The sequence below is a fragment of the Psammomys obesus genome, unplaced genomic scaffold (genome assembly GCF_907164565.1).
Source record: "Psammomys obesus unplaced genomic scaffold, mPsaObe1.curated_primary_1811, whole genome shotgun sequence".
NCBI lineage: Eukaryota > Metazoa > Chordata > Mammalia > Rodentia > Muridae > Psammomys > Psammomys obesus.
In genome coordinates, this window is record NW_026596440.1 from 480,282 (window position 1) to 492,755 (window position 12,474).

The 12,474-nt window shown below is 41.5% G+C and overlaps 1 protein-coding gene across 1 annotated transcript in view; it reads right to left on the minus strand.

Moving 5' to 3' along the window:
• The window catches only part of Adcy2 (adenylate cyclase 2), a 367,518-nt gene that overhangs the window by 96,353 nt on the left and 258,691 nt on the right, over positions 1-12,474 (minus strand). Inside the window, exons 6-9 of the mRNA XM_055598037.1 lie at positions 8,659-8,770; positions 5,858-5,985; positions 1,717-1,875; positions 249-381 (exon numbers count right to left, since the gene is read on the minus strand). Of these exons, the coding sequence (XP_055454012.1) occupies positions 249-381; positions 1,717-1,875; positions 5,858-5,985; positions 8,659-8,770 (532 nt within the window). The remainder of the gene's footprint in view (positions 1-248; positions 382-1,716; positions 1,876-5,857; positions 5,986-8,658; positions 8,771-12,474) is intronic.

Here is a 12,474-nt window from a genome sequence, read left to right on the forward strand (position 1 = left end):
CCATCCCCTGAGCATACAGACAGCAGATACATTTCAACTGTTTTCTGAATAAATATTTGAATTCATCATTACAAAACATATTCTATAATCAAGCCATTGATTGCATGTAAAGTGGTTTTAAGGGTGAAGAGCAGCAGAGAACTAAACTAATTCCTTGCTAAAAGCATTACCTACAATGATACTTTTGCTACTCCTTCCCAATCACAGAAATAATGAGCTAATTATCAACATTATACAGTGGTACTGACCTTGGGGTTGATTACAAAGTATGTTTTCACCAAGTGCTGTTTTAAATACGGGTCTCTTATTTCACCATCTCCTTCCTCCACTTTGTAAGCCCCGTTCAAGTGTTCCAGGGTGACTGAAGAGATGTGAACACGTCTGAAATTGAATTTTTAAACATATGAAGGGGTACATGTAAAGAAAGGTTTTGTATTTGTTTGTTATTTGGGGAAAAATTTATCTTCCAAGTCAGGGAAAACCAGTGTGTCCTTAGAGAACTGACTTTAGTGGACATTTATAAACTACTGGCCGGTGCTTTGAAGAATGGCACCCAGAGGTCATGAGTGACTAACGCTTGCAGATTCCTTGTGCTCACAGAAACCTGTACACAGGGTGTGGAGAACATCATCAGGAAACATTGGCTTAAACTGAGTTTTCAGTGAGAGTGTCTGTCAGAACCCATACCCAGGGCGTGTTAGCAAATGTGCTCAGCTGTATAAAAGCACGGATTTCTTCTCAGTGCTTGCTCTTGAGCTTCCCTGAATTACAGCCCTCACATTTGAGAGTCACATGTCTGGCATCTAGCCACAAGTGGACTCTATGGTTACTTATGATACTTAGGCAATTGCTTGTAGATGCTCCATTGCTACAGTGATGCTATGCCAGTGCTGAATCGTTCAACATTAATTCAGATCAATGTGAACCTAAGACACAGAGGCCAGGAGATCAGATCTGCCCACATCCATACATCTTCTGGAAGTGCCTGTGATCCCAGCACTCCGGAGGCAGAGGCAGTCATATCTCTGTGAGTTAGAGGCCAGCCCAATCTACAGAGGGAGTTCTAGTACAGCCAGGGCTAAAACAAAGAAACCCTGTCTCACCTCCCTCCCCCAAAAAAGACACCTGCTGGGGGATACCCATGGAGGTTCAGGGGTATCATGGCTGCTCATCTGGTCATCTGGCTGGAGGACTCCAAGGACACTGCTTTGTGTTCACACCTGCCTGGGGCTGACCTTGGGCGGGATAATGACTGATACTGTTGCATCAGCAGCAATAGGCCAGAGTGGAATGTGAGCCAGGAGACCTTCTATAAGGAACCAACATATTGTAAATTTGCAAATGAATAAGAGTTTAGAACTTACTATGTGATAACCATAATGCTTGAATACAGGCTAAAAGGCTTGTAGAATTGGGGCTTGAGCCTGTGTGTGTGTGTGTGTGTGTGTGTGTGTGTGTGTGTATCTGTGTGTTTATGTACTTATGTGTGTGTCTCTCTGTGTTGTGTGTTGCTAGGGAATAAACCTAGTGTTTTTACATTCTACATAAGCACTCTATCACTATCCTGAGAGATGGGTCAAGTGATTTTTATAAGGGTCCACTGGACAAAGGTATCATGATACCAACACAGGTAAGAGTAGTTATCTGGAACTCAGCAATCCAGTATTATTACCCTGTCTATTTGGCTTGAAGAGAGAAATACAAAGTTTGTCTTACCCAGGGACTCCTCCAGCTTCCATGTGATTGGCCAAAGTGACATCATGAGACCACACATCATACTGCCACTTCTGGAGACCAATCACACCACAGAGAACGTTCCCAGAGTGCACTCCTACACGCATGTTGATATCAACCCCAGTAGCATCCCTCACTTTCCTAAAGAGAAGGGAAATGATCACAGTTCAGTAGAGCCCTTTTATTCCTTTCGCTCCTGATCAACATCCCTGTGTTTTATTACTCAGAGCAGCTCACCCTTTTTGCAACGCCACCATGGACCCTCTCATGGCAGAGAACCATTTACTGTTTTGGACCAAGAGGAAGGGTGTTCTCTCCCAGTTACCCCAGAAGTAGACCCAAAGCTCCTGGCTCTGCTCAGTGCTGTCAGTGGTAACAAAGCATTTGGTCTACTGTCTTTATATTTCCAAGTAACATGCATGACGAACTGGTCCATTGTGTGTGACCTCCTGCTACGCGTTCAACCCCAGACCTCTAGGTATCATTGTCTTGAAGTATCAGACCCTATTTCAAATACCATTTGCAATTCTAGTGCTTTTTAAGAGACATGTCTTTGATAAACATATTGTGCCAGCAGAGGAACAATGCTTATCTGGGACCTTAGTAACTTTAGCCCGAATATGGATCTTTAAAAAATAACCATAAGGTTCAATCTTGTCAGTTGAACACATTATTTAATTAAGAAGGATACTAACTTTAAGGGCTTTAATAATATGTGATATATTATGAAAAGGAATGTAATTAAATTGTATCTAATATTTTAGGACTATTTATAACCATTAAAAGAGGCCAATGAACCGGATATAAAATTAACTCAAAAAAATCAGTAGCACTCCTGTATACAAAAGACAAAAGGGCTGAGAAAGAAATTAGAGAAACAACACCATTCACAATAGCCACAAATGACATAAAGTACCTTGGCGTAACCCTAACCAAGGAAGTCAAAGACTTGTATGAAAAAAATTTCAAGTCTCTGAAGAAAGAATTAGAGGAAGATATGAGAAGATGGAAAGATCTCCCATGCTCATGGCTTGGCAGGATTAACATAGTAAAAATGGCCATCTTACCAAAAGCAATCTACAGATTTAATGCAATTCCCATCAAATTGCCAACACAATTCTTTACAGACCTGGAAAGAAAAATTCTCAACTTTGTATGGAATAACAAGAAACCGAGAATTGCTAAAACAATCCTCTACAATAAAAGATCTTCTGGAGGTATCTCCATCCCTGATCTCAAGCTGTACTATAGAGCAACAGTTATAAAAACTGCATGGTACTGGCATAGAAACAGAATGGTGGATCAATGGAATCGAACAGAAGACCCAGAAATAAACCCACACACTTACGGACACCTGATTTTTGACAAAGATGCCAAAACCATACAATGGAAAAAAGATAGCATCTTCAACAAATGGTGCTGGTCTAACTGGATGTCTACATGTAGAAAAATGAAAATAGATCCATACTTATCACCCTGCACAAAACTGAAGTCCAAGTGGATCAAAGACCTCAACATAAAACCAGACACATTAAATCGGCTAGAAAAAAAAGTGGGGAATACCCTAGAACTCATTGGTATAGGAGAAAACTTCCTGAACAGAACACCAACAGCACAGGCTCTAAGAGCAACAATCAATAAATGGGACCTCATGAAATTGAAAAGCTTCTGTAAAGCAAAGGACACTGTCATCAAAACAAAGCGACTGCCTACAGATTGGGAAAGAATCATCACCAACCCTCTATCTGACAGAGGACTCATATCCAATATATATAAAGAACTAAACAAGCTGAAAAGCAACAAACCAAGTAATCCACTTAAAAAATGGGGAACAGAGCTAAAGAGAGAATTCTCTGCAGAGGAATATCGAATGGCAGAGAAGCACTTAAAGAAATGCTCAACCTCATTAGCCATTAGGGAAATGCAAATCAAAACAACCCTGAGATTTCACCTTACACCCATCAGAATGGCCAAGATGAAAATCTCAAGGGACAACACATGCTGGAGAGGTTGTGGAGAAAGGGGAACGCTTCTCCACTGCTGGTGGGAATGTAAACTGGTACAACCACTCTGGAAATCAATCTGGCGCTTTCTCAGACAACTAGGAATAGCGCTTCCTCAAGATCCAGCCATACCACTCCTAGGCATATACCCAAAAGAGGCGCAAGTACACAACAAGGACATTTGTTCAACCATGTTTGTAGCAGCTTTATTTGTAATAGCCAGAAGCTGGAAACAACCCAGATGCCCCTCAACTGAAGAATGGATGCAGAAACTGTGGTACATCTATACAATGGAGTATTACTCAGCAATGAAAAATAAGGAAATCATGAAATTTGCAGGTAAATGGTGGGACCTGGAAAGGATCATCCTGAGTGAATTGACCCAGAAGCAAAAAGACACTCACGGTATATACTCACTCATATAAACATACAATATAGAATAAACCCACTAAAAGCTGTACATCTAAACAAACTAAGCAAAAGAGAGGACCCTAACTAAAATGTTCAATCCCCATCCTGAAAGGCAAAGAGGATGGACATCAGAAGAAAACGAAAATAGGAAACAACCTCGGAACCCGCTACAGAGGGCCTCTGAAAGCCAGAAGAAAACAGGAAACAACCTTGAAACCTGCCACAGAGGGCCTCTGAAAGCTTCTGCAGTATAGACTGTCAAAGCAGATGCTGAGCCTGATGGCCAACTGATGGGCAGAGTGAATGGAATTTTATGTAAGAAGTGGGAAATAGTAAGAGCTGGAGGGAACGGGAACTCCACAAGGAGAGCAACAGAACAAGATAATTTGAACACAGGGAACTTCCCAGAGACTCATACTCCAACCAAGGACTATTTGTGGAGATGACCTGGAACCCCTGCACAGGTGTAGCCCATGGCAGTTCAGTGTCCAAGTGGGTTACATAGTAATGGGAAGAGGGACTGCCTCTGACATAATCTGATTGGCCTGCTCTTTGATCACTTCCCCCTGGGGGGGGAGCAGCCTTACCAGGCCACAGTAGAGGACAATGCAGCCACTTTTGATGAGAACTGATAGACTAAGATCAGAAAGGAGAGGAGAACCTCCCCTATCAGTGGACTTGGGGAGTGGCATGCATGCAGAAAGGGGAGGGAGGGTGGGATCGGCAGGGGAGGAGGGAGGGGCTTATGGGGGGATACAAAATGAATAAAGTGTAATTAATAAAAAATAAATAAAAGATTATAAAAAAATAAAAAAAGAAAAAAAAAGAAAAAAAAAACAATAGTGATAAAAAAAAACGTATTGTACTAAAAAAAATAAAAAATCTATTAATAAAAAAAAAAAAAAGAGGCCAATGAAGAGGTTCACTGAAGAGGAGATAAAAACCCTGGGCAATGCTTACTCAGACCATTTACCATTTAAGGTACTATTACAAAACAAGTGCCTAGGAAGGCAATCCTAGCACTTGGAGAGAATTCCTCAAGGGGAAGTGAGGAAGGAAACAGATTGACAGCAACTCATTGTAAAGAACAGAGAATCGTTGTTGTACACCACAGCAAAGCAAACCATTAGCATCTCATAATGGCCAAGGGGGTGGCATAATGATGGCATTGCAGGATGCTAAAACGGACACAAAATGTGCCACCGATGTAAAAATAAATGGCTCCTCCCAAAAGGGTATCCATTCACTAGATTTCTCGATTCATGTTATGCTTCAATAATGGGAGTACAAATGCTGTTCCTTCATGTGAGAGAGAGGGGAACAAAGAATCCCAAGGATGAATGAGAGATCCCTAGCCTGTCATCCATTATTGGGGGCTTCAGAAAGTAAGCCATTTTTATCGCCTCATCAATCATAGCTGAGACCAGCAGGTAACACAGGACAGAATGTGGGTAGAGCGAATAGAGTTTGTTTTGATCACCTTTGAAACAAATGATTAGCTCAGTTTCGCTGAACTCTGTGGATAAGAACAATGACTCCAAACACCTGTGTCAGTCTCTCTCTGGACTGAGGTAACAGATCCATTTCCTCATACTTATCTTTAAATGTACGGTAAGTGCCAGTACACAGAAAACAGAAATAGCTGCAGGTGAGAATTACAACTCAAAATTACTCTGCACTAAAACAGTATTTCTGAGTGGTACACTTACTTTATGGCTTCACACATATCCAATCCCATTTTCACACAGTTCTTGGCATGGTTTGGGAGAGATATAGGGAGTCCGGAAACACAGTAATAGCAGTCTCCTAAAATTTTAATTCTCATGCATTCATTCTCCTGGAAAAAGAGATCAGAAGACCTTATTTGCATCGAGCTCTTACACGGAGTCAGATTTCCGCCAACAGCATCTACTGCTGACTCTGTGCCCATGGACAGGGCCAGGGACAGAGGGAATCAGAACCTGGACTTACTTCACCACCCAGCGAGCACAGGCCAGCCACCCTTTCCCACATGCCCAGTCCTGAGGCAGTGAGATCTATGGAAGGTGGAGAACATTTTGCAACAGTTCTTCTCTAAGAGCAGAGAGGGATTGTTCTCTGTGGTCTGAACTTCTCTGACTCGTGGAGATTGACAAATGAACATTCCACAGACTGGAATTACTAAGACTCAATGGGACAGTGAGACTGAATATGAGTTAGAGTCTTTGGCCATTCTCTCCTAAACTTGTGCTTTTCTCATTTATTCTAACCTGCAGCAGACTCCTACATATAGACACACATTGTCTGATAAATGTCTTCACTCTTCAACAAGCCACCATGTGACATGGTCAAACCATTTAGAATCTACTTGTGATACTAAGATAAATTTTTAAAATACATATTTGACTGACTTAGGGCTGGAGAGACTCCTCAACAGTTAAGAGCAAGTCTTCTCTTGCCCTGGATCCAGGCTCAGTTACCCGCATTTGCCTCTAATTCTCCACAGTCTCCTCCAACTCTAGCTTCTGGAGATCTGATGTCTCCTTATCCACACAGAGACACACATGTATATATAATATGAATATGTAATATTCCAAAAACAATATTACAAAATAAAAAGAAACAAAGTTTGATCAATACATTTTGCTTTTTACATTGTATTTACGTTAAATGTTATAATTTAGATATTTACAAATATTTACGTTAGGATATTTAGATTCACTCATTCCTATGCATCACTCCTACATCCCTTTTTAAACTTTCAAGCAGCTCTTTAGTAAAATAAAACAAAACCAAAAAAATTCTAAGCACATATTATTTCCTCTGAGAATAACATGGGTTATGAATGAACTAAATAAATTTCAAACAAATGTACAGAACATCTTTGCAGGCATGTGTGTGGTTGTTAGAAGTTTTGGCATGTGTCTTTTTCTAATAACTCACAAGGCAGGGCATGTGTTCATTATGATTTATATCACCATTGATGATGTAATGCCAGTATAGTAGCACAAATAAAAAAAGCAAAGTACTTATTAGTCATGCTCCTGTGCACTTCTGAAATGGATATTGTGGGTCAAAGAATCTGGAGTTTCAAAACAGTGCTTTGCCATGACCTTGAGGTGCATGGCTTAAGTGGTGTGCTTTACCCAGCGTTCACTCAGCAGGCTGGGCTGGCTGCTGGCTTACAACGCTCCGTTTGTTGTTTAACTGTGTTTAGCACAGCCAGAGAGTTTTAGAGGAAATTATGCTGCGTCCCTCTGCTCTGAATGGGGAAGTGGGTCACTCTAGGATCTTTTGCAGTTATACCTTCTGTTGCCTGTCTCTGTCATCTAACTTGGCAACAGAGTCATTGCACACATAATGAGTTATAGGGAATCTTCCCCACTGGAAGATTTAGATACTTCTCCAATATGAGTGATCCCCATCAAAAGGAGAACTGTCAGTCCTAAGAAGCACACGCAGAGTAGAACTGTGACATGGATGTGAGCTATACTGCTACCTGCCGGCCTGGGATTCCTCCACCTAACACCTCCAGGAAACACTACCACAATGGGAGAATTAATTAAGTTTTCGTCTTTTCTTTTTCTGTAAATGTTAATTTATAAAACATATCATTGTCCCTTGAAAGGACAGAGGAAGAGCCAGCTGCTCACTGAAAATTTAACCTCCTTACTCAGTGAGAGCTGATATGCAGAATTAGACAGCACACTTGCGGGGATGGGTCCACAAAGGACTGTGCTCTCATCAGCACACCAAATTTCTAAGACATCGGCAGTTTGAAAATGAAGTAATCCATGAAACTCTTCTACGTATATAACTAGTATTAATAGGTATACTGAAGGTGCTGGGGAGCTGTTCAAAGATAAAATTGGATTGAAAGGGAATGTTTAATAAAAAGTAAAGAGCTGACAAAAAAAGAAACGTTTTCACCCATATTCTAGCAGAAATTCTAGAAGTTTCTATAAGTAAGGTCTAGTGTAATCTTAGATGGCTTGGGATCATGTTTTTTTTTTTTTTTTTTTTTGTGAAATTCCCCACCTATGGGCATATAGAGGATGGCCATGATCTGGCATGTCTGTTTAAGTGGCACAAAAGCTTTAAGATAAAAATGAGGCAAAAGAAAGTAAAGGGCTTATACAAAGGCACACTGCAAATGCAGGGGTTTTCCATGATCCCACTTAACTGTATGAAGAGAGGATGATTAACCCTTTACGTGACTACAGGGGTACCCCCCAAGGGTGGACAGTGTTGCAAAGAGACTCACCATTTTGAGTGTAGAAATATATATATATATATATATATATAAACAGTCTGCATATATATGCTTATATAGATGGAAACATGCATATATATGTGAATATATATAATTATATATATAATTCATATATATATGAATATTTGCATGCTAGGTTACTGCTCTTCCAGGATACAGCAAATAAAACCAACACGTTTTGCCAACATTCTTAAAGAAGGGAAAAATACACCGAGAGGCTATTATTCTTCACAGTGGACAAAATGCTGTGATACTCACCTTTGCAATTTGATCAAACTTCCCAAAGAGTTCATTCAGCATGTGGACCAGTTCACCAGGGGAGCAGTCACTTGCGAGACGGGTGAAACCAACAATGTCAGCATATAAGATGCTGTGAAAACAAGTGGAGTGAGAGAATTTAAGAGTCTGTATTACGTTGTAAATACAAGTCATGGCAATTTTCTTTCAGAATGGTGTAAATACTTTCTACTTGGTATTTTCAGGAGAAACACTATTTCTTGGACAGGAAATACATAAATCTTTAATGAAATCACAATCTAAACATTTTTCTATTGCTGCATTTTTTAAGGGGCGATGAGGAGTTAGTGGAAAGAGGCCAGCAGCAAGCTGCTGGATGATGCTGGCCCAGAGCTAGATCTTTCTTCTACCCTCTCTCCTCCTGGGTGGTGCACATCTGACTCTCCATTCATGCAGCTGGGGTGTCTAGTGGATTGTCCCTGCTTGAACTGTCATGTGGCACACGTTGTACAAACTTCTACCGTAGAAGCAGCAGATGACAAAGCCCAAACCTGTGTGCACCAATTCAAAAGCAAAAAGATGAAAGCGATGGTCTTCTTTCTTAAAAGAGGATAATAATGAAGTGATCCTGCATCATTTACTACTTGCTCAGATGTCAGCTGTGGTGAGGTGCTGGACAAATAACACAGTACTGAGTGAGTGTCCAAATACAACTCATGGCAAATAATAAATGCTGTAAGGAGAGGAGTGCTGGGAGAGAAGGGACACGTGCAGGTGGTGAGGTGAGTGTCCTACAAAGTCACTCTTTGGATATGACAGTGCAGTTCTATTTGCATATATGCATAGGAGCAGAGGCTACCACGAGTTGCCACAATATTAGCCAGTGTGATGTGCCAATATGTATGTCACACCCTTCCCTATACGATAGCACAGTCCTGATTTTCATGACGGCCTTATAGAGAAGCCTAAACTCAAGACTGTCATTGGAACACTCACATGGTGACTATGCTGTGGCTTGAGATGTATTATGAATTAGAAATGACTGCTGTCTCACAGTCACTAGGAAGGCTATTAAACAAAAAAGCAGAATGTAGGGACTTGAACCCGTTGTGCATTGCTGGTGAGAGTTCAGGGGGCACAGACACTACGGAGCACGCTATGGTAGCTCCTGAAAAATTTAACCCTGAAAGCAACAGGATTTAGAACTGAAATTAGAGACTCAAGCTACTGTTTATATGTGGATGTCCAAGATTGCTTTATTTTCAAGTCAGTGATGTAGAAATGACCCAAATGTCCATCTGAGGATATACGGAAAGAGAAAATATGATCTATACGTACATTGGAATATTAGTCAGCCTTGGAGAGAAATGAAATTCCAGGGGGTGCTGGACTCGAAGGCACTATATGCTAAGTGACGCAATTCAGGCACAAAATGGCAAATGCTGCATGATTCCATTATGTGTCACCTAGACTGAGCAGCCCTTGCAGACAGGAAGCAGAACAGCTGATGCTGGGTTTCGAGGAGTATGTGGCGGGGTGTTGTTTAATGGGGATGGAAACTCATGAACCATAAAGAAAAGGTTATAGAAATGAACACGACAGTTGGAAAGCATCGTGAATATACTTCCTCCCATAGGGCTGCTCCCTTAGAAGTGGTTAAACTGTAAAATATTGTGCCTATTTCACCACAATAAAAAAACAAAACTATGTGGTGCCTGTCATCTTTGTTGCAGCCAGATCAGGATAGGATACAAAGCAAAGCACAGGCTGTAGTTTTCTCCAGTGGAAAGGTGCAGTCCTTTGTTGGGGGACAGAAACATAAGCGACTTCTGCAGGCGTTGGACAGGCCTTTCACTTATTCTCTCATTTTCTCTCAAACCCCTCCTACGGATCTCCATGATCCCATTAAAGGTAAAGTGGCACAGGCTGAGCCATGTTCTGAGATTAAGTTTGCTCACTTAGAGAAAGAACACCTGGAAGAACTCTGGAAAGAGAACGTGTGAGGGCGGGTGAGGCCACTTCCTTCTTGGCCATACCATCTACGGCTTTCCTTATGGTTGCAACCTGGTTTGGGCAGAGTAGCCCCATTGTAAGCTGGTGGTAGATATCATAAGCGGGCTCAGAGTTTATTTTCAAGTAGAAAAGTGAAGAGATTAAGCAGAGATTGTGAGACAATGTGTGAAATTATGTAAAGGAATCTAAGTGCTCATGTGGGGGAAATGGTCATAACATCATTACTACAATGATCACCCTGGTAGTGCACCTTGGAATCAGGTCAATCATTGGAGCCTAACGAAGTTTTGTGATGGGAGCAATGGAGAGTCAGGGTCAAGTACGGGAGGAATAGGAACCACACACTGTGACTAGTTAGATGTTGGCGGGGAGTGTCCAGGAGGAAAAAAAAATCAAAGCTGAAGCAAGGTTCCTGAGTGAACTGTGTTTAGGAATCTGGGTTCAAACAGACCATGAGCTTGTACAGGAAGAAGATGGCTTCAGCATTGTCAGTTTTGTTGCTACCTTAAGTCAGTCACTAGGTGAATGAGCATAGGGTGCTGGCCAGAGTTACATGTCTTACAAAGACAGTAAAGTCCTGGGAGAGTAAAGACAGCACTAAGGGGCCAGAGAGTGACAAGTGTACTCATTTACAGGAGAAGATAAGCTCAGAGGGGAGAGGAAAACAGCAAGCTTATAGTAAGACAAAGATGGACAAGTTCTCTGAGTGGGAAAGCAAGGTCAGTGGGGCCTGGACACTCACATGGTCAATGCAACAAGGAAGCAGAAGAAATATGAATTACACAGTCCTGGGGGCAGGGAGAGTCAGTGGGGAAGTCAGTGTGAACCAAATCTGTGGCTCGGTGGAGGTTATCACCAGGGCTAGTAACTTGAGGATGAAAAAAAAGAAAACAACAAAAAAAAGCTAATCAAAATATAAAAATGTTCTCTAGGTCCTGAGCTATGAAGGAAAGAGGTAGTTTCAGACTCACACAAGACTGAGCAAAATTACATGTTTTTATTTTGCTTTCATTTGTTGTGTCTGTGGATGCTAGAGAAGTACTGGGGGAGATCTAGAGAAAGGTGACCAGCGGTCGGAAGGCAACCAACAGTTGCTGTCTTCATGTTGAGACATTACTGATAGTAAGTATTAGTACTAGAGAATAGACACCATGTCCAATGGATGCCAAAACAGAACTGGGAGACAACACTTTTCTGGCTTTGTGTAGATAAACAGCAAATGGATTCCTGAGCTGGCAGAACTGAGTTGCCATCTTATGACAATGACCAGGCAGCTGATGGTGAGGACTAGGGAAGCTGAGGTCTCTAGCTGATAACCCATGTGAACCATCCAAAGAGGGCAGGGGCCATGTAGCAAGCAGCTCCAATAGCAATAGCAAGCTGTATCCAATATCTGGCCTGAAGTTTCACAGCAGACCCCAAGCCCCAAACATCTGGATAAGCATCTCTCAAACTTCTGGCCCACAGACACTGTGAGATGCTTATATCTATGTTAGCCCACTAGATTTGGGTGACCTACTACACAGAAAGTGACAGCTAATACAGGTATGTAAGGGCTTCACTGTTTGTGTTGTCCATCAAAATGTCCAGTGACTGCTTACACACACCACATTTTTCTTTACAGGCTTTGATGACCCAGTAAGTGACTAGAATTTAACTCGTGCAACAGGAGGGGGATTGGAGCAGTTTGTGCAGTGGAAGGCTGGAAAGAGGAATTGTGTGAATGGCAACGCCCCAGATACCGGAAATGTATCTTCTTGCTCCTTTAGCTTTATAGATGAAATGCTTACACAGCCAAAGGCAAACAGGGTTTTAAAATAATTT